This window comes from Camelus bactrianus, chromosome 1 (genome assembly GCF_048773025.1).
Source record: "Camelus bactrianus isolate YW-2024 breed Bactrian camel chromosome 1, ASM4877302v1, whole genome shotgun sequence".
Lineage (NCBI taxonomy): Eukaryota > Metazoa > Chordata > Mammalia > Artiodactyla > Camelidae > Camelus > Camelus bactrianus.
This window is the reverse complement of record NC_133539.1, coordinates 45,204,951-45,229,958: the sequence shown is the minus strand read 5'-3', so window position 1 is coordinate 45,229,958 and position 25,008 is coordinate 45,204,951. Positions and strand designations below refer to the sequence as shown.

General features: G+C 37.8%; 1 protein-coding gene across 7 annotated transcripts in view; it reads left to right on the top strand.

Annotated features, from left to right (window-relative positions):
• Positions 1-25,008, top strand: part of CBLB (Cbl proto-oncogene B) — a 259,796-nt gene that overhangs the window by 46,970 nt on the left and 187,818 nt on the right. For 5 of the 7 annotated variants that reach the window (XR_012506666.1, XM_074362784.1, XM_074362775.1 and 2 more), the window contains exons 1-2: positions 21,138-21,268; positions 22,659-22,840. Coding sequence is in view for 6 of the 7 variants with exons in the window: in XM_074362784.1 (XP_074218885.1) it covers positions 22,673-22,840 (168 nt within the window). In the remaining variant the exon portion in view is untranslated. The other 2 variants (XM_010969024.3, XM_074362754.1) reach the window with 2 other exon arrangements.

Sequence of the window (25,008 nt, the reverse complement as noted above, 5' to 3'; positions counted from 1 at the left end):
ATGTTTGCAAGAGCAGTAGTGGGACAGGGGCTGCTTCAGAGTCCTTAGGTAGGCAGATGAACCAAGGCAGTTCTTCTGCTAATAACTTTTGTCACTGACCTTAGCTTGGGGAAATATTCAATTGTATAGACACTTGGAATGTTTTCCCATGTCACTGAATGAGTGAAAAACTGAAATCTTTGTTCCTTGGGTTGTTTGCCCAGACTAGGAACCAGGACAATAAACTCAGTCCCCTTTTGATCTAAGTGCCTCATCTCTGACTCCTATTCCTCTAAATTAGAATTTGCCCATCTGTGACTGTCACAGCATGAACTATGAAGCAGATTTACAGCAAAAAGATTAGAGACTGAGTTCACACTTTTTAGGTGTAGAAAAATAAAGTGGGAAACTATCAAGGATGTATGGTAAAAATATTTTTCAACACAATTTAGTTTGTATTACTTTTAAGTAATTTTAAGGGAAGTTAAATAGAAATAAAGCAACTAGTAAAAAAAAATGTCACCTTAGAGCAAGAATTGAGAAGAAAACAAATTTTTAAGTTCTGCATTGGTTATGGCTAGGTTACTTTGCTTGAAAATTTTGGATTATATTGAATTAAAGAATTAACCAATGAGAAATAACTGAATCTATTTAAATTTGAATTTATTTAATAAGTAAGTTGATGCAATTTTTTTCATAAGTATCTCTTTATGTATTGCTTAGGAGTTCAGGATAATAGAGTTTAGTCATTTTTTCCTATGCAATAAAGTAGCCATTAGCCATACATCACATTTGTTTGCATTTTAGTTAAGTTAATTAATTTGAGAATTTAATAAAAATTTACTCAATATCATTATTCATCAGAGAAATGCAAGTCAGTATTGCAATGAGACATCACTTCACCTCACACTTTTCAGAATGACTATCATTAAAAAGATAAGAAGTAACAAGTGTTAGGATGTGGAGAAAAGGGAGCCCTCATGCACTGTTGGTGGGAGTGTAAACTGGTGCGAACATTATGGAAAAATTAAAATTAGAACTATCATATGATCCAGCAATTCTTCTTTTGAGTATTTTTTTTATTGAAGTGCAGTCAATTACAATGTGTCAATTTCTAGTGTACAGCATAATGTCCCAGTCATGCATATACATACATACATGTATTTGTTTTCATGAGTACTAATTCAAAATAAGTAAAAACACTAACTCAAAAAGGTATCTGCATTCCCATGTTCACTGCAGCATTATTTACAAAAGCCAAGACATGGAAGCAATCTAAGTGTCCATTGATGGATGAATGAATAAATAAGTCATGGCATACACACACACACACACACACACACACACACACACACACACACACTAGAATGTTATACAGCCTTAAAAAGAATGAAATTTTGCAACTTGCAAAAACATGGATAGACCTTGAGAACATCGTGCTAATTGAAGTATCAGACAGAAAAAGACAAATACCGTATGATCTCTTTTATGTGGGGAATCTTAGAAAACAAAAACAAGAACAAGCTCTTATCATAGATACAGATTGTTGGTTGCCAGAGACAAAGGGTGAGGGGGTGGGAGAAATGGGTGATGACAGTCAAAAAAGAAACATAAACTTTAAAACGTAGTTCTTCACTAGCATTAGCCAACTTTTAAGTACTTACCAGGCACATATGGTTAGTGGGTACCTCATTGGATCACCAAGAGCAACCATTTCTATGCTTGCTGAAAGTTCAGTTGGACTAGTTTAGTGAAAACAGCATGGGTTCTAAATTTAGACAAATCTTGGCTTGTATCTTCACCTATATCACTTCCTTGGGAGCCGATTCATTTATCTGATGCACAAATTTGATTTTTAATATAGAAATAATACTTCCTACTTCTTATCATTAATGTTAGGATTAAATGTTGTGTCCTAAGTCAGGAAAGCCCAGTTTAGGGCAGGCAATATTATAAGAAAGTTCAAAGCATGGGCTCTGGAATCAGACGAGCTTGAGTTTGAATCCAAGTGCTGTATTTACTAGCTTTATGATTTGGGCAAACTACTTAATTTTTTAAATGTCAGTTCCTTTAAATCAGGATAATGACACCTACCTCATGGGGATATGGTAAGGGTTAAGGGGTTATCTGGGAAAATACAAGTATAAACCTTTGCGTAGTGCGTGGTAAGTACGCAAAAAATGCAAGCTAGTAAGTATCAAAATATTAGTTACCTATCATACCTAAGGCAAACCCATATGCTACAAAAACTCCCATAAATTCCATAAACCAAAATTTGAAAAAAAAAGCTGTCAGGTGCAGAATTAATAATGATAGATGTCACTGCTGTTATTGAGTGAGATACTCTATTCATTCAATTCAGCGTTACTAAAATAAAGTCTTTTTCTCAACATTTTCCTAATCATCAGTGTTTTAAATAATGCTTTTTATTTCATAAAGTATGTTTACCTATGTGAGAAGAAATTATTAAATAACCATTTTTGATGTTAAACTCAATAGAGTAGGATTTCTTTGCTGTAATTTCAGTTTTAAGTAAACCTTCCTCCCACCATATACTAAGGCATCTTAATGGATAATGGGCAGTTTTCATACCTCATCTCAATTTTGAAAGATGATTTTCATTGTACGTTTCATGATCACAGGTTAAATGTTGAGAGTTAAATGTTGAAATGGTGTGAGGATGGGATTACTTTATTTTTAGACATTTCTATGCAAGCACATTAAGTTTACTCCACAGAAAGGCCTTCAATGGCTTTAAAATCTTCTTGGAAAAGGCCTGAAACTTAAAAAGAATGATTTCCATGCATTGGTTGGTTTGTGGTTTTACCACCATGATTTTTATATGATGATTCTTTAAAGATAGTATTTAAACTTTATACTATGAGCTTTCATATTCTCATTTCAATCTATAAATTTTTATACTGAATATACTTTATTAACCATATTAGGGTGTGTGTGTGTGTGTGTGTGTGTGTGCACGCATATGGCTTGGAGCAACTGTATAAAAGAAATTTAAGGTGAAAAAATAAGTGAATATCAGTTTAGTAATAAATTGTAATACTAATGTGGTTTATGTAGAAAGAATAGTTAAAATGGAAGATAAAACTGCTTTAAAATGTAAAGCATTCTGACTAGAAAATATGTGCAAAGCATTTGGTAGAGTATAATTATTACAAACACTATTTTAAAAACTTAAACTTAGTGTTTTTGCAGAAAGGAAAAAAATGTGATGTCAGCAATTCAAAATCATAGTTTCTAGGTTGACTGTCATGGAAATAAATACAGTCAGTACTATGGTAAGTTGTCTTAGCTTAAAGTTTCTAGAACACCCGTGTTTAACCTTCTCAAGAAATGGTCAAGATAGTTCCTGAGATGAAAGATTACCATTGCAGTAAAAGCCAACTTAAAGCTTTCCAGGGCTTCTACTTTTGTACTGACAGTATGTATTATTAATTTAGATAAGCTTCATCTTTATCCAGACTTTAGCCAGCTTATGAATTGCTCATCATACTCGAGTAGAGAAAGCACAAATTTTTAACAAGCATTTGTGCTTATTGCCACTAGATCATAATTTTAAAATCCTTGTCCTATTATTTTGTCACTTAAAAAAATGAAGCATTCTTAAAAGGTAAGGGGAGAAGACTTTATAAAATCTCTATTTTTTGGCTGCCTTCTCAAAAAAAGATATGGGAAAATGGAAAAAAATATAAAACACATAGGAAAGTATTTGCCCTTCATAAACTCAATCTATATAGAAAAAAGGGAAAGGAATGAAACAATTCTTTAAATATATTTATTGAAATTATTTGTGTCCAAATCCCTGCTATTAATTTCTGTAGTCTATACAGTGACAAATATCAAAGAGTTCCTGGATATAAAAAAGGTAGTCTAGAAAAGAAAGTAAAATTTATGCTTGACAAAAAAGAAGTGCTAGGGGAAGCGCATTACAGGTGAAGTCCCAGAAGTGGTCAACACGGGGCACGTAGTGCATACACAAAATATTTCAGGTTGCTTGGAATGGAAAATGTTAAAAAGAGAGTGTTTCAAGTTAATTGAGAAAATTCTCATTGAGTCAAGATCATAGAGAACCTTCATGCTAATAGTTGGGAATCCTAAAATCATATTGATCACAGGAGCAACCAGAACATTGTTTTTGGAAGACTAGAAGAAAAATTGAGGCAAAAAGAGATTAGATGCAGAAACCAACTAGGTGATTTTGCAATAGCCCAGAGACAGGAATGGTATTAGGAAGGTTTATGGGAAATGTGCTTTGGAGGTAGGATCACTGAAAGCTGGCAAACAATTGGACGGAGATGATAGCAGGAGAGAAAGAGAGAAGCCACAGAAGTTGAACATTTGGGCCTGGCGTTTAGGAGATGATGCTAACACCAACAGCCTTAGAGAATTTAGAAATGTTAGTATTTTGGGCTGAACTAATGTGTTGAAATGGTGAGTTTAATTTTTATTTATACTTTTCACAGGTATTTATTGATATCCTATTATGTGCCAGAAACCGAGCTAAGTGCTGGGGATAAAACACTGTATGAGAAGAGAGAGCTTACATTCTGTTGAGGAAGACAGTGGGGCTATTTGATAATGCAAGCAAATATAAACCTAAAAGTGTAACAAATATGACAAGCACTGTGAAGGGGAGATACCTAGTTACACTGGAGGCTCCAGTAAATGGGGTGCTTTCAGTGATTTAGGGGAGCGCTCCTCCCACTAAAATGACTCTTTCACCTGAAACCTGAAGACTAGGCGTTGGAAGTCAAGTAGAAAAAGAGGGCAGCAAGGGGACTTCTAAGCTGTGTGTGTGTGTGTGTGTGTGTGTGTGTGTGTGTGTGTGTGTGTGTGTGTGTGTGTTGTAAAAACAGCCACCATCACTGCTGCAACACCCTGTGGCGAGGAGGAGGGTGGCATGTGTGAGAAACAGGAAGACAGCCACGTTGCTGAAGTAGAGACACTGAGAGGAGGGGAGGCGTGATCTTGGACAAGAGCGGCAAGAAAGAGCTAAACCATACAGACCCTTGTAGTTTGTGTTAAAGGTCTCTTACCCTAAGAGCAATAGGATGGCATTGAAGATGTTTAAGCATGAAAGTACCATAATCAGAGGATGAGGGGGTAGCACGGACTAGTGCGGTGGTCGGAGACAGGGGAGAAGTGAGCAGGTTCAAGAAATGTTTCAGAGGTAAAAAAGAGTAGTATTTTATGATAGAATGCAAGTTGTGCGTTAGGGAGAAGGAAGGGTTGAGATGAGTTCTATATTTTTGAATTACCTATGAGGATGGCTAAGATGGGGATCAGTGGAGAAGTCCCACATAAGAGGAGGCAACTATGAGCTGCATTTTGTAATATGCAATTTAAGGTATGAAGAGGATTTCCAAATAATGTATTCATAGTTATTAAAACTGAAGAAGTTACCATAACAGTATTTTTCTTTCTCTTTCTGGCTTACTTCACTTAGAATGACAATCTCCAGGCCCATCCGTGTTACTGAAAATGGCATTATTTTACTCTTTTTTATGGCTGAGAAATATTCTGTTGTATAAATATACCACATCTTCTTTATCCAGTCATCTTTCAATGGACATTTAGGTTGCGTCCATGTCTTGGCTACTGTATATCACTCATATGTGGAATCTAAAAAAAAAAAAAAGAGGACATTAATGAACTCATCTACAAAACAGAAACACACACACAGATATAGTAAATAATCTTACAGTTACTTGGGGAAAGGAGGTGGGAAGGGATAAATTTGAGAGTTTGAGATTTGCAAATGTTAGCCACTATATATAAAAATAGATTAAAACAATGTATTCTGTATAGCACAGGGAACTATATTCAATATTTTATAAAAAACCTTTATGAAAAAGAATATGAAAACAAATATATGTATGTATATGCATGATTGGGACATTGTGCGGTACACCAGAAATTAACAAATTATAACTATATGTCAATAAAAAATATAAAAAAACTGAAGAAGAAATGCTCAGGCTCATGAAATAGGTGAAAAATGCAGGTAAAGACTTGAAAGTCCCTGGTAGGGAAGCCATAGTTGAAGCCATTAGAATAGATAAAATCCTAAAGCAGAATACAGAGTAAGATGAGGGAGACTAAAGACAGAACTTTAGGGAATATTTATCTGAAGAAACAGAAGGAAGACATCCCTGGGAAGGTGGCAGGGAAGGAATAATCACAGAGAGGACTAGAGTCTGAATAATGAGATACCATAGAGATTCATGGAGACACAGTCGCCCACAGTGTTCATGTACAATCCTTGTTATTTAATCATATGAACGGCATCAAAATGTGCAAAATTGCCTTTGTCTTCTAGACACCCTTTCCCACACTCCAACACACACACACACACGCTCCCTTGCTATGTAAGTATAAGTAAATGGTTATGTAATATGGTTATATTCCTTAATAACAAGTCTGTATTTAGACCAACAGATTCTTACTATATTCTACTAAGATCTAAAAAAATCAGAAGTGAAAAATCATCTTTAGCTTTAAGTATCAAGAGACTATAGCTTTTGTTTGTCCGAACTGAACTTGTTGAGATGCTGTGGCATCGGGCCAGTTTAACTCGACAATGGGCGGTATCAGTGTGTAACAACAGTCACGGGCTTACATGGAAACTATAAAAGGATACTTGCTGCATTGTTCATGCCCTTGGAATGCTCCTTCCTTCCTTTCCTGTTTTGTTGCTGCTATAGGATGTCAGCTCAAGTTTACTGTCATTATTATTGTTTGGCCAGTGAATATCATGAAATGTAGTAGGCGCTTAACCTTGTGTGCGTTCACAAACAGGCAGTCTGAAATCTGACTCCTCTAAGGAGGTTATCGGGTTGGATGAATGTTCTTGGAATACAAATGTGACAGTGAGGTCTGTCTTTTTTTTTTCCCCCAAGTGAAATGTACCCTTCAAAATTGCTTTCCATTTCATATAAAAATTATGGTTTTAAAGAAATACAACCTGCTTTCTCATCAGTTTTGGGGTTTTTTTTTCTTTTTTTAAATTTTTATTGAGGTATAGTCATTTTACAATGTTGTGTCAATTTCTGGTGTACAGCACAATGCTTCAGTCATGTGAGAACATACATATATTCGTTTTCATATTCTTTTTCACCATAAGTTACTATAAGATGTTGAATATAGTTCCCTGTGCTATACAGCATAAAATTATTGTTTATCTATTATCTGTCTATCTATCTATATATTAGTATTTGCAAATCTCAAACTCCCAATTTATCCCTTTCCATCCCCTTCCCCGACTCGTACCCATAAGTTTGTTTTCTATGTCTGTGGGTCTTTCGGTTTTGTAAATAAGTTTGTTTGTCTCATAAGTTTTCAAAACTCATCTACAGATTTAGGTAACATCCTGAAATGCCGTAAGACTTTCCCTAAAAACAAGACCTATTTTTATGGGAAATAAGCCTAAAGCAGTGTTTCTTAACCTCAGCATTATTGCATTTTAGACCAGATCATTCTTTGTTGTGGGAGTTTGTCCTCTGCATTGTAGGATATTTGGCAACATCCCCGGTATCTTCATTTAGATGTTAGTGGTACTCCTCCTCCAAATTTTGATAACCAAAAATATCCTCAGACATTCTCATAGGTCCCCCTAGGGGGAGGAGGGTTTGCAAAATCACCTCAGGTTGAGAACCACTGGCCTAAGAGAAATACCTTTATGTAAAGTAAAAATAAATAGAATTTGTTAAGATATACACTATGGAAACAGAATTTAAATTTCTCTTTGTCATTCTGTCGTTACGTGTTATAATTGTACGTAAAGAATAAATACAAATTTTTAAACAGTAAAATCATCTATTTATAGTAAGATTTTCCTAATCTTTCCTGTCCTAATGAAAAACTAGGTAAACACTCGGAGGTGGTGTTTTGGTTTTTCTGTAGAGTTTTGACTTTTCCATACCAGCTTCATTCATTCATTCATTCATTCAATAAGTATTTACCAAGCTCCCTCTCTGTTCAGTGTTAAGAAAGAAATAGTGAGATAAGCAAGGTTGCTGCTGTTCTCAGAATATACATTTGAAAGAGGGAAAATACAGTGCATAAATAAAAGAGACTCAGAAGAGTTTGATGATGTAATTGAGCAGGCATTGGTAAACCATGTTGACCTGTTTTTGCAAATAAAGTTTTATGAGAACACAGCCACACACACTTATTTACATATTGTCTATGGCTGTTTCTCTGCTGCAGCACCGGTCAGTTGGTTGTAACAGAGAACATACGGCCAGCGAAGCATAAAATATTTGCTGTCTAGTCTTTTACAGAAAAAAATTGCAGACTCCTGTAATAGTGTGAGATTTGGTGCCCATTTTAGATTAAATAATTGGAAAACAGTTGTGATATTGAGGTTTATAGTAAATGTATTTTTGGTCTTTGCCCTATCTTGGCACACAATTCCCAAAATTCTTGGAATTTCCCAAGTGATAAGAGCAATTAAGAGGTCTTTCGCTATTTACAACAAGTTCCTTTCAACCACACTGTATTTATGTTATTGAGGAGATTTTTGGAAAGTCCTGAAGGATGGGGGCTGATTGCCAGGGGAGCCAACCTAGTGATTACAAGTGATTAATCAGCTTCACCCCACACCCCAGGCTCACCTACAGGAGGGGACTTGGGATAGAGAGTAACTTAATTACCGATGGCCAAGGATGTCATCGGCCATGCCTATGTGTTGAAGCCTCCATTAAAAACCCCCAAAGGATGAAGTTCAGAGAGCTCTGTGTTGATGAACAAGTGTGGCACACCCCAAACTCCACAGGGACAGAAGCTCCTGTACTCAAGATACTTCTGGTCCTCACTCTGGGTATTTCTTCATCTGACTGTTTATTGATGTCTTTTGATATCCTTTGTGATAATAACTAGGTAATTCAATAAGTAAACAATTTCCCTGAGTTCTGTGAGCTGTTCTAGCAAAGCAATCAAACCTGAGGAGGGGGCGTCATGGGAACTGATGTCTATCCAATAAGTCAGGAGCATGGGTAACAACCTAGATTTGTGATTGGTGTCTGAAGGGGCAGTCTAATGGACTGAGTCTCTGATCTGTGAGGTCCGATGCTAACTCCAGGTGTATAGTGTCAGAACTGAATTGAATTGTAAGACAGACAGTTGATGTCCATCACAGTTGAAGAATTGCTTGTAGTAGGGAGATTAATAATCCAATAATTATCTGAAGTGGATCTGAGCCTCTTCCTTCAACCCTGGTAAAGAGATCCTTTAAGATATACTTGAAAAAACTTTCTTGAATTTGGGCTTGCTGTGTGGGAAAACAGTCCTACCCATCAGTGGGGTGTGGCTGTGTGTGATATGCGTGTGCATGTTTTAACTGATGGATAGAAAGTTACAATTAATGACTTTATTTAAACAATCAGCAAGATGGGTAAAAAACAGCTGAGTAGCATTTTGGATGAAACGTACTTGAGCTTAAATAAATGAGCTCACAGACCATACTAACAAACTCATAGTCTGTAAAGTGAAGAAGCCCAACTATACTCTGTGATGAGCCCAGATTTGCAACAGTATTCATATCTGAATATCATGTTTTTTCCAGGTTTTATTTTCTTAGAGCATTTTTAAGTTCACAGCAAGATTAAGAAGAAGGTGCAGAGGTTTTTCATGGCCCCTACCCCCACACACGGATAGCTTATCATTAAGATATCCCACTATCAACATCCCCCAACAGAATGGTACTTTTTTTTTTTCACAATTAATAAACCTACATTGACACACTGTAATCACCCAAAGTCCATAGTTTACCTTACATGAAGGTAAGAGATATTTTACCTATTTACACATATTTATTATTTTAAGAGGTAACAAATAAAGTCAAGGATGGCCAGAGAATAAACATCAAAAAGTGAAAGGATAAAAACCAGATAACTTGAGGACCAGTTTAAGAAAATTGAGGACAAATTTAAAGTCATTTATCCTAAAGAATAGATAGAAGAAGGTTCAGGAGACTCTATGTGGTCAAATTAATATACTGCGAGGAACTTTCAATCAAAAAGACAATTGCATTTTTTTCCAGGGTCCCCAGTGGCAGAACTGAGGCCCCTGAAGTACCTCAGGGTACATAGCTTCTGGCCCTGTGTAAGGAAAAGCTTTCTTCTCACATTCAGAAGTGTCAATGTGGGAATGGAATCCCGTCTTACTATGTTTAACGAAAGGCTATTACATCACTAAGCGGGGTTGTGTATTTGGAGTGGAAGCATTGGATCTTAACTCAGAGTTTTCCTTTATCATAAGATGTTTCTCCATCTATCAAACTGGTGATTATTTAGCTAGATATTGTTAGATATTATGACATAGAAAAAGCCAAAGTCAAAAAGACCTCTTATAAAAATGAACCCATTCTAACCCCTAGTCTGTTCCCCTTCCTGATTTCTCTATTTTTATCAGATACATATATGTGCAGACATATTATTTTTACTTCTTTAAAAAATCATATTCAATTAGAGTCCAAGGTCACGATCCTTCTTTAAATTATGTCTAACCGTCTTCCTTTTCATTTCTTCCTTTGCTCAACCTAACACATCATACCAGACTCTAAACTGCTCAAATCCAAACCAGGTCAACAGACTCCTAACAAGAGCCTTGCTGCTAGCCTCCTCATTTCACAATAATGTCAAATACTGATTTTATTTTATCTTTACCCTCTTCAGTAACCTTTAAAATTCCCTTTGACCACAGAATAGTACAAACTTCCAATTATATCATTTAAAACTTCCATAATTTAGTTTTTGTTATCTGTTGAATTTTGTAATTTTCAGTGTGAACTTTCTGGTGTAGGGGCTGATACCTTTCTTTCCCTTGGACACAGAGATTGGATTATTTGTTATGCTTCCTGCATGTACTCCATTCTCCCAGCTTGTATGTCTTTCCTTCAATATCCTGGAAGGTCTGGCTTACTTTCTCCATAAAGCCTTCCCTTACATCTCTTGCCCAAGTTAAACACTCATTTTTCCTTACCTTTAGAGTAGGTACTGTAATCAATTAATATCAAACACTTGTTGAATAAACTAGTAGCAGCCAATTTACAGTGTATGAGAGAAACTCCAGATATATCATGCATTCCTGTTCATTTTCTACCAATAAAATGGCTTAACTGCATATTGTAATCTGGACTCCACAATAACACTTATTTCCTATAACATTAGACTCTAAAAATACAGGTGGCAATTCTCTGTCAATATCCACGGGTAGGAGAAAGTGCTTCTTTCAGGCGCATTATGGCCAGGAGGCACAGGAGAAGCTCTCTACACCAGGACCTAGAAAGGAAGCTTGCTTTAAAGCTGAATGAGCAGCGGTAGCATCTCAATTTGTTATTTTTAGCTCTGCCAAGAAGTAGCTAATTTCGTGCAAGACTTACATTGCACCTGACCTGGAGCAAAGACCTTCTGGCCATTTTTTCTGTACATTGGTACAACAGTAGAATTGTTTAATGCTTCAAAAACCAAGCAAGGAAGAACATGAGGGAAAAAAAGAGACTTACGGGGTATGAACTATTTTGCTTCCCTCCCTCTCTCTTTTTTTTTTTCCCTCTCTCTTTCTTTCCTTATTTGTAACCAGAAAAAAGACTGTCAAGATTTAGCAGCTGAGAAGAATTGAAGTGGTTATTTTCCTGAAGATTTTTTATAAACTTTTTTTCTAATGCTCCTTTAGGACATTGACTAACTTTGGCAGGTGGTAGTTAGGTCGCTCTCTCTCTGCTGTTTTGACATTCACTTCAAACAATCCCATCATTTATCCTTTTATGTACATTTAAAAAATCAATGTTCACAATTCTAATTGCCTTCTCAGTAATATTCTGGCGACCTGTGAGTGTAAGATGGAAAATTGGAAAGAGGTCATTTAAAGAGCAGGCATGGGGGGAGGAAGAGTAGGAAATCAATTGTATTCATCACCTCAGTCCCTTCCCAGAGGACACCTTCCAAATTGTCACCTTTTATTTTTGAATTCATTTCTCTTCATATTTAGAAGCAACTGTACCTAGTAAGAAAGCCTTTGATCTGTATTTCATAGGTACATATTATTCATCTGAATATTCCTTTTCATTACTATAAAAAATATGAGCTGCACACATCTCCTGGCCGAAGTTTCTGTCTCTCGTCCTTGCTTGCTGGTCATAAAATCATATTTTAAAATAGCTCTGTTTTTTCATTAATACCAAGATTAAATAGCAACTTGAAGGCTTCTTGATCTTCCCTTTACATATTGGGAATAGATGCTTCTCGTCAACAGTCGAAACAAAACCAAAATGTGACAGAGGAGAAAATAAAAGAATGTGTAAGTGAACCAGGTGACTCCTGCTGGGGGAGTATCTGACTGGGGGCGGGGAGCGGTGTGCGTAGAACCAAAATCATCAGCCCTACCCAAGCCTGACACTTAAACAGTGAAGACATCCTGTTATCCTAGAGTGAATGTAACTGTTTGGAAAAAGGGAACACACTGAGCTCATACACGTACAATGTGAGAAACTTAGTCATAACTTTTCAAGGAGGCAATTAGGGAAGAGGGGGAGGGGGAGAGAAACAGAGGGAAGGGAGAAAAAGGAGGGAGAAAGAGAGATGGAGCTTCCCTGAAAAAAACTGAACACAATCTGAATACAGTGTGTACAAGTGTACAATTTAGGTGAACTCTGACATTAAAGAGCATAGACAGCTGAGTCCTAGAAATTTGAGATTGGTTTCGTAAAGCGGTCTTGGTTAGATGGGCCACATAAGGGCATGTGTGTATGTGTTTGTGTGTGAGATGCAGGCAGATGTGAAGGGGGTAACACTATGAAGTAAGGAAGGAGCGCTCAAGGGGAAACCATTGAAGATGATCAGATGATTCCCATCATAGTGATAAGGTCCAGTTCTGATTGAAAACACTGGAAATCTAGCTTGTAAATGGCATAGTCTGATAAAAATGTCTTTTGAGAAATGCAGGCAGTTGATGGAAACAAGGGTTTTGGTGATGGACATAATTCTGTTGATTTTTTAGGGGATGCTTTGAGAGAGCGGGGGCTTGATTAATACCCTTTCTGATTCTTCACCGTGCAGCATCTAGTTAATGGAAATGAATCCTGCTAATGAATATAGACCCCTCACTCACTGGTCAAGAAGTTAGAATGGCACGTAGCAGGGCATGCAGTAGTCCAGAAAATTGTCCTTGGTGTGTTCCCTGTTTCTGTATGTTATCTTATGAAGCCACTTTCTTTTTTAGATGATTACTGTTTTACTTAGGGAGAAAGGACACCAAGTTAGTGGTTAGACTATACAACTGGATATAAAGTGAATAACCTGCTTGGGTTCTTTAAATTTCCTTTGTAATCTGGGGCAACCCATACATTTACAAATAGTAAAGTGAATTTCATAGTTTTGCTTTTTTTCATCATTTTGTGAAAAAATTATTACCATAAACATTTTAAATCAATATTTTATTAATGTGAGAAAGTATCTTATTTCTTATTTCACTCTGATTACTGGAAAATATGCTGTAAAAGAAATGTAGTATTTAAACACATCTAACTAGACATGAAAGTGTATCAAATGATATAAAATGTTATACATAACAATGTAAAATTTTACACAAGCACATGCACATGTGCCTGACCAAGTGGGATCATTTCTTTTGGGGTTGGATGATTATGACAGGGCTTTCCCAGTAGACTGAGGCATGTTAACACTCCATGTTAAAAAGATAGCTCCCTTTTCTTTCCTATATACTGTTACTTCCTTCCTGACCCATCTCTTGAATCCCATAGTTGGTCATCTAAACTACTCTCTCACTAGAACCCTTGATTTCTTTCATTCCTGTATTTCTCCAACACTTGCTCAGTCAAAACACAAGCCTGTTTTGAAACTACAATCTTACCTCCCCAGTGCCCTGCTAGAGAAACTTAAAAATCCTGCCAGGCTGGCACCACCACCCAACTTACTGCATCCAAACGTCATTGTGACCTCTGAATAGATTCCCTTCAACTTGAGAAGACAATTTTGCCCACTATATCATTCAGGAGAGTTGGAAGCCATCAAGCATGATCTGTTTCAACCGCTTACCATCTCTAGAAATGCATTTAAAATAAAACTATGTGTACATATGTATACATGGGTAAACTGTGTGTATTATAATTTATATGTTTCCCTGTCTCCACATTTCTATTCCCAGAGGTCTTTTTTTGTTCATTTTCATAGGATAAAATGTCCTTAAATCTCTTTCTTTCTCTTTCTCTCTTTTTTTTTTCTTATTGAAGTATCGTCAGTTTACAGTGTGTCAGTTTTCAGTGCACAGCATAATGTTTCAGTAATACAAATACGTATGTATATTCCTTTTTATCTCTCAACATATACACTCATGCTTAAATTTCTCTCATTTACCTTTTACATCCTTATACAGATTTCTTAATAGACTAATCTCTACTTTTCAGTTCCTCATCTGCCATTTTTGTCAATCTATTCTTCACTATGGTCACAAATGAACTCTCAGTTGCTAATGCCAATGGATGTTTTGCAATTTTTTAAAAAATTATTCTTATTTTTCATTAAAGTGTGGTCAATATACAATGTTAGTTTCAGGTGTGCAGCAAAGTGATTCAATTATACATATACATATATACATACATACATATTTTTTCAGTTTCTTTTCCATTACAATTCATTACAAGAAATTGAATATGGTTCCCTGTGCTATATAGTATGTCCTTGTCATTTATCTGTTTTATATACAGCAATGTGTTCCTGTTAATCCCAAACTCCTAATGTGTCCCTCTGTGCTCCTTTCCCCCTGGTAACCACAGTTTGTTTTCTATAAGTGACATCATATGATATTTGTCTTTCTTTTTTTCTTTTAATTGGACCTCTCTTCTGCATTTGAAACTGTCATTTGCTCCATGGAAATACTGTACTCATCTGGTTTGCATTATGCCACACTCAATTGATTTCTTTTGTGATCCTCTATATTTTTGTAATTTCTTTTTTCTCTATTTTTCACTGAATGTTGGCCTCAGGGTTCAACTCATTTCAGTGCTCCTCTTATCCCACGTAATCTCTCTTTATGGCATCCTAACTCTCAGGTATTCCTCACTCATCAGTGCTGCCAAACTTACGATCATATATATCCAATCATCTAATTAAAATATCCTTCTGCTTACACAATAAAGGCGTTAAATTTTTATTTTTAAAAACCAAATTAATTCTCCCTTTCCCCTGAATAGACTGTCCTTTGATATTCTCTAGGCTAGTTGCTGAGGCTAGGTTTTGTCAAGTCATTAAAGCTGGAATACTGACCATCATTCCTGACTCTTCCATTTTCTGCACTTTTCATATTTCCATAATTATCAGTGACAAAAAATTAAGTAATCTGGTTAATTAACTAATCTGCCTCAGTTGCTAATTAGGATCACTTGGGAAACTTTAAGACTATCCTAGCTCAATCAACGCAGAATCTCTGGGGGTGGAGAATGGAAATTTGTTTTTCAAATGGGCGGAGAGGAGTGAAAACCACTTTTCTCAATATCTCACTTGTTTTTTATTTCCAGTACCACTGCCTCATGTTAGGTCATGATCATTACCTATTGCACATGTCCTAAGTGGCCACTGTGCCTTCAGTCTCATCCCTCTCCAGTCTATTATCAATCTGACCATCAGGGTGAACATTTGAAAATGTACAGTATAGTACCATTTCCCTTGCTCTTCTATCCAATACAGTCTCCCCTAGTTTAAAACACTTTAGTGGCTCCCCTTTCTGCCTTTTATTTACCTTTCTGTGCTTTCCACAAAAGGGACTCACCCATTCCCTGTACATCCATGTTTGTTTTCTGTCTTTTATGCCCTTGCTCATGAGATCTTCTCTGACTAGGATGACCCTTTCCTTTTTAACTGTTAATCCTAATTATAAGTCACAGCTTTGTAATCACTTTTTCATAGCTGGAATAAGTGCCTTTCCTCAGTTTCTTGTAATGATCTCTGCCTAAAGAAATTACTGCTTTTACCACTTGAGTCTATAATGATCTTTTATATGCCTGCTTTTTCTTTGGAAACAATGACCAGTGCTTAGGTATCTTTGTATTCCCTGGTGTCTAGCATAATGGTTGGCATATATTAGATGCTCAAAAAAGGTTTGTTGAATAAATGAGTGAATGAGCAGTTAGAAGTCATAGCTGATAATTATAAAGATGAATGCCTAATATATGTTGTGTCCTGAAACAATCAAGAGATTTAAAATAAAAAAGGATCATTTTCATACGTTGAGAATGGGAAACTGTGAAACCAATAGAGAAGACTTTCTGTAGGTTTGGAATATATTAGATCTTTATTGACATTATTTGAGTTTCTCCTGCAGGTAAATTGCTTCTGATTTATACATTCATTTTGGAACTTTTTGGTCTTAATTTGGATTCTTGAGAAGAAAAATGAGTATATAAGTGGTCTATATGAATACTGATCTGATTAGCAGTTATATTTCGTGCACAATTAACATAGTTTTTGTACCACACATTAATCTCCCGTGAATTTGAGTTTATTGTCTGTATTTTTTAGGGCCCAATCATCCTGGATAAATTTGCCAATATCCAGATTTGCCAAACTAAGTTATATGATAAGTACGGAGATCCCCCTCAGCCTTGAAATTCTGAATTTATATTTTGTTTAATTTAAAAATTAAAGTTCAGTGTTGTATTAATGTAGCATGAATCAAAATGCATAGGAACTGTAGATAAATTAATATGACAAATTTTATCACATTTTACATTCTTCACACAAACTCTTTAGAGAAAGAAATTTATCTATATTTTTCTGAATCAAGGCACGTTAGGAAATATGGAAAATATACTGTGAAATAAAAAGAATGCAATAGGGATATAAAAGAATACAAAACTGAGACAAAGTAGTAGGCTTATTCCAAGTTTTGAAGTAGCTATACTTAACACTTTTTTATAAATCCATTTTATTACAAAGAACAACTGTCAAATAAATCACTGTCTAGAAAAGAATTGATCTGGGAATAAATTGCCTAGGAAAGAAAATCACAAAGAAGTGATTTTGAAGATGTTATTTTTTTCCCAGACATGTAACTATTTAATCTGAAATCTGATATGAACTTGAAGATGGAAATGTATCAAAGGAGCTGTTTACTTAATTTTGCCCATTGTGCACCCTGTAATATTGAAATTCTTCAGGGTTACTGAGCTCGCATGCTATAATGAGAACTGTATATAATTTACTGTATTTATTTACATACAAGAAATTTTAATGATAGTCATGCCCAGTAATAGCAAATAGCAGAGGCTGGTTTCTTCTAAGGAATCCATCTATCTACCTACCTACCTACCTACCTATCTATTTCAGGTATATATGAAATATATCTCACATATAAAAATATATCTCCTATGTATCTCATATATATAAATATCATATATCTGTAACATATATATGTTGTCTGGTATCTGGTATCTCAAATTTTTATTATCTCACACCACCTGCAATCGCTAGTTTTTGTTCCCAGAACTGATTCATTAATCATAAGTTTAATTCTTGAACAAGACGTTTGTGGTAGTATTTGCTGGTTTCTTGCCAAGAATCTATTCACCTCTTTCTCTTTAGAAACAAAACTCAAATAATTAGCTGGTTATATTGCTTCCTATAATAAAAATCACATTGCCTTCCAGACATTTTAGCAGCTAAATTTGGTCATGGGACTGAGTTCTGGCCTTGAGCTATTAAAGAGAAATATTTGTGGGAGTTCTCTGAAAATTGATTAAAGGAAATTGATTCAGGTGGAAATTTGATATACCCTTGCACTTTTCCTCTTAGCTTTTAACCTGAAAACAATTGGTGATAGCTGGAGCACCAACAGCCATTTAGAACATAAGGTGATTTTGAGGGTAAGAAGCAGGTGCTGGGATGATACAAAGGAAGGATAGGAACTTGGGCCCTTAAAAAGAATTGACGAGCCACCATTCTTACCTGTGATTTCTACTTTCAGACTTTTTCTATGTGTGGAAGAAAGATCTTATCTTGTTTAAGTCATTGTTATTAGTTGTTGTTGTGGTTAAGCAAGAATCCCAGTTGAGCCCAAACTAGTACTCAGATTCTGATTATGTCTTATGAATCCGTAGATCAACATCCCTCACTGTCAGCTGTTGGTATGTGTTGTTAAGGAAAGATGGAAATCTGTAACCCTTACAAGGGACAACTTGTTAGACACAAATATGACTAGATAATGATCCTCATATTTCTCCCTAACCTGTGAATGTGTGTCCACATCCTCCCTGGGAGATTAGTGTTTTTGTTTGGGCAAATATTTAGACTTATTTCATTCAGTTTATTTAGTAATTCCACTTCTGGGTATATATCCCCTCCAAAAGCACTAATTTGAAAAGATACATGCACCCTAGTGTACATAGCAGAATTATTCACAATTGCCAAGGTATGGAAGAAACCTAAGTGTCCATCAACAGATGGATGGATATATACCACATTTGCCTAAATAATTGCCTTATTTTTTTTAAAAAAAAGGTTTTTCTTGTGTTTAAAGACAGGATTATAATCTGCATGAGGGAAGGGTCTCACAGGTACTTATAATCAGTTTGTTCATATTATTCACCTACTGGCTGTTACAGTGCTTGGAAGACTCTTTGTTAGGAGTCTCAGTGTTTTCTCTCATGCTGGGGTCTTCCAGGAAAACACTCCTCTCCTGTAAAGATGCCATACCCAAATTCTCTCTCTAGGTTACAAATCCCCATGCTGCCAAAGGATACTGCATTCACGTTAAACTGCACCATGTTGAAGATTGACTTGTTCTACGTAGAAATGAGGAGAATATTTTTCTAGCCAATCCTGTCACCTTGAAGTACTACTGCTTATGCTGAGTGTCGCAGTTTCCCACAAAAACATCTCCTTATGCACTTATTTATAGCTCTAGCCTGCATTCCTCGGTCATGTTCTGTCACTTGTGTCTTCACTGGAGGCATCTGGAGTATGAAGTTTCATCCCAACAGGCCTTTATTCTTCCACGTTCATTAACTCATGTTAATCGTTTGCAGGGAAGGCTACCACCCCATCAGTTTATCAGACATAACCAAATCCTGAATCCTAGTTTGGGCTCAAATGGGACTCCTACTACACCAGAACTCAACTTGGACTCAAGATGGTGTTGATAAAATACCTAGTTGAGAATGAAGCTGCAATTTCTTGACATTGTAAATATATCTATGTTGTGTGTGTGTGTATTATATATGTGTGTATATCTATCCATTTATGTATTACCGTATCCCACAAAACTTGTAATTTGTGTCAATATGACATGCTTGATACCCTAGGCAGTGCTATTTTTTGTCATCTCTTTCAGTTGCAAAACTAATGTCAAAGGAATGCCACATGCTGTAACATGTATTTTTCTTACTCTACATTAATCTAGATATGAATATGAGTAATGTACTTAGTTACAGTGTTCTCTTAAGCCACTCTTTTCCTACATGCTGAAAAACCTTGTATACATATATTCTTCTTGGGTTTATTTAAAAGGTGACCCAGTAAGTTTTTTCCCTTTTGCAGTCTCCTTGTAGTAAATTTAGCTACTGTTACTATGAGTAAAGGAGATATGCATGCGTGGAAGAGATACGGAGAGGCCAGTACTTTTGTAGATAAACACAATGTGAAAACAGGGAACTGCTTTATAATTATTGGCATAGAAATAATGGCAAAGAAACAAAATTTCTTCCTGAAGCACATTTTATTGCCTGAATGGTTGCAAAGAGCACATTTTCGCTTGTTTAATCAAATGAAAATCTTAACTGTCTGAATTTAGGGCTGTAAAGAATGTTTATAACAACTCAGGATCCTTGACAGTAATGATCACAGTACTAAATGGTTCTTTATCTAGAAAGTAGTTAGAACCATTGAGAAACATTTTAGCAGGTCAACTGGTTAGAGAGATAAAAAAAAATTTTTTAAGACAAAAAATATCACAACACCCGAGACACCCGAAGTGTAAAGTGTATTCAGCACTACCAACTGTAGTGAAAAGAAAATTCCAAAGCATGACAATCCACAGCAGTTGTTAGTAGCACCTGTGGTAGGACTAGAGTGAAACATAAAGAAATAGACAGCATTTGTTTTTTCTATAACCTTGTTGAAAGAAGGGTCCTGGTACAGAGCCTTCTACTTTAAAGAATAGCCGGATGTGGGCCTTTCTAAAGGCATAGGGATGAGGCCACAGAGAGATTACAAATGCTGGGAGAGAATGGCAGATACAAAGTAAAGGTGACTCAGACAAAATACGAAAGCTGTTTTCTCTTCAGTCATTTATACATTATCTTCCACTAAATAAAAAGGTGCAATGTATGAATTAGCAATTCCCATGGTCTGGTTCTTTTATTGCTCTGGCATAATCCGTAGATACGATCTGGCCAGCGTTGTCAACTGTCTACTTTTTCATCATCCTGATGTTTGAGAAGCAAATCCTCTAGAACAGTAAAAGGGAGACCCTCAGAGATTCAGGAAGTTTTGGTTGGCAATCAGGGGTTAACCCTAGTCTCTTCCATGAAAGGTTTATACTTCATCTGAGAAGCTGGGTGATTGCTGCTCTTTTTTGATAGCCCACAAGAAGCAAGGCCTTAGACCTGTTTGGCTGCTGTCCTGGGTAGAAGAGTTTGGCAGCCCTAGGGAGATGAAATTCTTCAGTCTGGGACCCGCCCAGAGTGAAGAAGCAACACCCTCCCAGCCACTACTCTGTTGCTATGAGACAAAAGACTAGGAAGGCGAGTGAAGCAGGAAGTCCCGCCTTTTAGCCGGAGTCGGCTTTGGCCCGGGCTCCCAACGCTCACGCCCACCCGCCTACTCCTTATTGGTCAGTTCCCTAGTGCCTTGCATCCTTTCTTCCATTTCCTTTCTCTTTTCCACTTTCGTTCTCGGGTGAGTCCAGTCCCCGCGTTTCCCTCCGAATCCCTTGCCATTTGGGACGTGCGGCGAGCGGCCTTCCTCTGGGGCCATTGTGTACTGTGGAAGACGTGGACGGGGTGGTGGTGCGGGGGGGGACGGGCGCCTCCCGCCCATTGGCGCCGCCCGCTGTCGGGCAGGGCCCGGGTGCGCGGGATTGGCCCAGTCGCGCGCGGCCCCGCCCCCGCCCCGCCCCGCGCCTGGGTCTCTGTGTGTGTCAGCTACAGGGGTGGGGCGTCAGCGAGTGGTCTCCTCCTCCAGCTGGAGCTGCTGCGGCGTCCCGCGGCCTCCCCTAGAGTCGGGCGGGAGGGGAGAGCAGGCGTGGATTGGGCTTGACGGTAATTGCTGCGTTTCCCCGTCTCGGTGGCCGGCGCTCTGGGTAGCTCCTTCCTCGGGAGCGGGCTTTTTTACGGCAATTACACACTCCCTGCCCCTGGCTACCCACGCACCCTGGGCTCGTGCGTGTAGAGCCGGACCCGTGCACACGCGTGTCCCTGGGCAGCTCCGGCGCCGGGAGGCCAGGAGGGAAAGGGGCGCCGGGGAGGCTCGACGCTGCTTTCCGGCCAGGGGGCCCTGGGGCAGCCGGGCGCGGACCACGGAAGAAGAGGGGACAGCCCCGGCTTCCAGCTGCCGTTGCCGCCGCGGTCACAGTTTGAAGAGGGGTATTTAAAGCCCGAAGCCGGGCAGGGCCGGGGGAGGAGGAAGAGGGAGTGGAGGGAGACGGGCGGCTGGGATTGTAGGCAAGCCCGAGAGGCGCGTCTGCCCGGGAGCCGAAGGCGGAGCGCCTGAGACGGTCGGGGCTGCGGGCGTTGGAGGCGCGAGGGGATACTTTGTCCTTTCTCTGTCCACCTTCCTCCCCCAGCTGAGGTCCGAGAGTGGCAGGGGAGGGACCCGAGCAGGGAGGAGGCACAGATGTCCCGAAACAAAGCTTTGGACCCCCTACCCCCACCCAACTTGGGTGAGAGGAGAGGCAAGGAGCTAAAGAAGTGAACTCTCCTCCTTTCTATACCCGCTCTTGTCAGTTTCTCACTCTCTTAAAATGGGTTATTTGTTGGTTTATTTGGCTCTTAACTTGGGGGCAACTCCTCACCCGCGTTGGTTTAAGAACTGTGTGTTCGTGTGTTCATGTTCACATGTCCGTACTTGGTGGTTTTAGCGGGGAAAATCCAAATCCTAAGCCTTTGTTGACAACAGATGTGCCCCTTATGCTCGTGTAGAATAATCTGTACGTTAATATGACTTAGCCATATCTAACAGTGAAAGTGCAGTTTTTGAGTGAGGCTCCCAAAATGTTTTCTAGGGGCTTCTGTTCTAGTCTTTTGAATTGAGATTAAGGCAGGAAGGGGAAGAAACATTGTGTTCTTTTCTAGTTGGAGAAAATCTATACGAGTTTGTTGTTGTGATTATGAGTTGGGTACTAATCAAGCCTTCGCTACTTGCAGTGTTGAGAAGGATGCATTTTTAAAACTCTTAGTGTTCCGAAAACAAATCTGAAGTCTTTGCTCCTACACCTGTTTGTTATGTGTACGATTGAGAGTGCAAAGTCACACGCTATTGAAAAGTTAAATCTGGGACCCTGGATTTTGTTCTCATTGATGGAGAAGTAGGTAGTGGCTACAAGTTAACCTGTTTTCTGTTGGGTAAATATTTTCATGACCAACTAACTTCTGTTTCTTTCTTTTTCTTTCATTCTTTCTTTCTTTGTTTTTTTTATTCTCCCTTTCAAAGAACAAAGACTCCAGATGGCAAATTCTATGAATGGCAGAAACCCTGGTGGTCGAGGAGGAAACCCCCGAAAAGGACGAATTCTGGGTATTATTGATGCCATTCAAGATGCAGTTGGACCCCCTAAGCAAGCAGCAGCAGATCGCAGGACTGTGGAGAAAACTTGGAAACTCATGGACAAAGTGGTAAGTTCTTTCTGATGATGCTTGTATTGTACACAGCACAGTTCACCTCAATATGGTTTCTCCAGTTTTATTTGTATTGTTAATTAATAATAATTATTGTTACAGCAACAGTCTTTTGCCTTGGATCAACCATTTTTCTTACATCCACTCTTGGGTGTTTTGAAAAGTTGGATTCAGAGCAAAAGACTTGTCTTTTTTTTTACTCTTTTGTCCTACTCTTCAAGGTTCAGAGTTCCTCTATGACTCAGATATGCAAAGTGTTTACTGTTGGCTGCTTTTTGTGGGTGCACAGCCATAGAATAGTTTGGATGTTCTTGTTACACCTTATGTAAGGTTGTGTTGCTGTTTGATAACAAAAAATTACAAACAAGTAATGTAAGAAAAGTCTCTGATGGATCACTCATGACGGCTGCAAAGTGTGATGCTGAAGGTGAGAATGTTCACCGGGGAAAAAACCAGATTAGTCCTTAAGTGAGGAAGCAGTATTTGAGAGAGTTTCCATTCCATTTTCATCTTTGAGAATTCATCTTCATTAAGAAACTTTTTTGTTGCTGTTAATGGTAGAGTTAGTTTTTTTCATCTATTCCATTTTGAAACAGGAAACCTTTTTGATTGCACATTGTTTATTGTGAAAGGAAAATCTATGATGGAGGTGGTGGGACTGAGAGTATCAGAAACCTCTGTGGTTTCTGCATGTTGCTTTCAGATGAACTGAAATTTTACAAGAAGAAATTGAGCTGGATGTCAGTACCCAAAGAAGCCTAGGCAACCTGAATACTTTACAGGGGTCTGCTGAGAAGAGTTTAGTTGTCAGTGTCCTGTCTTACTCAGTAGGGTTATGAAATAAATGTAATTAAGGCGTAGCTTGCTGCTGTGCAGAATTAATAGTTTTGCTTTTGAGGCAGTAGTGCTGTCCCCTGTATATGGGTAAAGGGTTGTAACACCTGATGGTTTTATTTCATAGCTCTTTGGGGCTAATTATAAATTAAGTTGATGCAGGACTCTTGATATCGTTCTAACTGCAGAAATGGAGGTTTAAAAAAATAATTCCTTTGTAGAGATGTACTCAAGACATGAAGTCACATTTACTTTGCTTTGTAATTGTGTACAAATATTTGCCACAAAAAAACCACTGTCAGTGGTATTAGCAATACAGGAAGGGGATGGGATTTGCTTTGTTTTCATTTATCCTTATGGAAAGTACAGATAGGTGGATGAACAACAGGCCTGTCATTCTATGGCCATTGGTGCTGAATGCAGAGCCAGACAGCTTTTGTCAGATAAACATCCTTAGTTTTGGGCTTCAGTGTGACCTGTTTAAGCTTCTGCCAATTTATTCGAATTGTGATATTCAAGTGCTCCAGACAGAATGATGTCATAGGATCAGAACATTGCAACTTGCTGCTTGAGGTCAGGTTTTGATTTTAGTGTTGGATCCTTAAGGATGAGGAGCATGCAGTTGGAAAAATTGTATATATTTGGCAGGCTCAATACTAGCTGTCTTTGCTTTTCTAAGGAGTGTGCAATTTAAGGTCACTTTCATGCTGAAATCATTAGTTGGGCATAAGAGAAGGAATTCAAGGTTTTTGTTTAACTTATCTGTTATATGAGTGGGCAAAAAATGGATCAGATTCTACCAGGGAGCTGCTCCTCCCTCCACAGCCCCTTCTCTGAGTGGTCAGAATTTGTACAATGATGAGTGAATCAAATGAACATCAAATGAAAAAGATTTATATAAGGAAGTGGTAAACTGTAGTTAATCTAGAGTCATTAATTTTGAAACATGAAAAATTGTGTGTGTAATTTCGGTCTGTAACTGATTGTTAACCTAAGTTTTATCTACTTTTAATGATTTCACTGTGGGTTATGGTAAAATAGATGGTCATTTGATAGTTAAGCTTCTGCCATTGTTTGTTTTATTAACCCTTTTGTGGGTTTGGGTTTAGCCTCTCCAGTTGAGAAACTTGACTCACGAGGAAATAGATTATCTAAAGTCTATACTTAGTGGAATGCGGGTATGCATGTTGGCAGAGGTGCATTGTGTGAATTTCCCTATTTGTCTTCATTATTTGTCAGGAATGAAGATCTTTGTGTTCATTTATGGATGCATCCGTGGGCTTTGTAGAGGGAAATTATATAAATCATTATAAAAGAGTCCAGTATGTTTA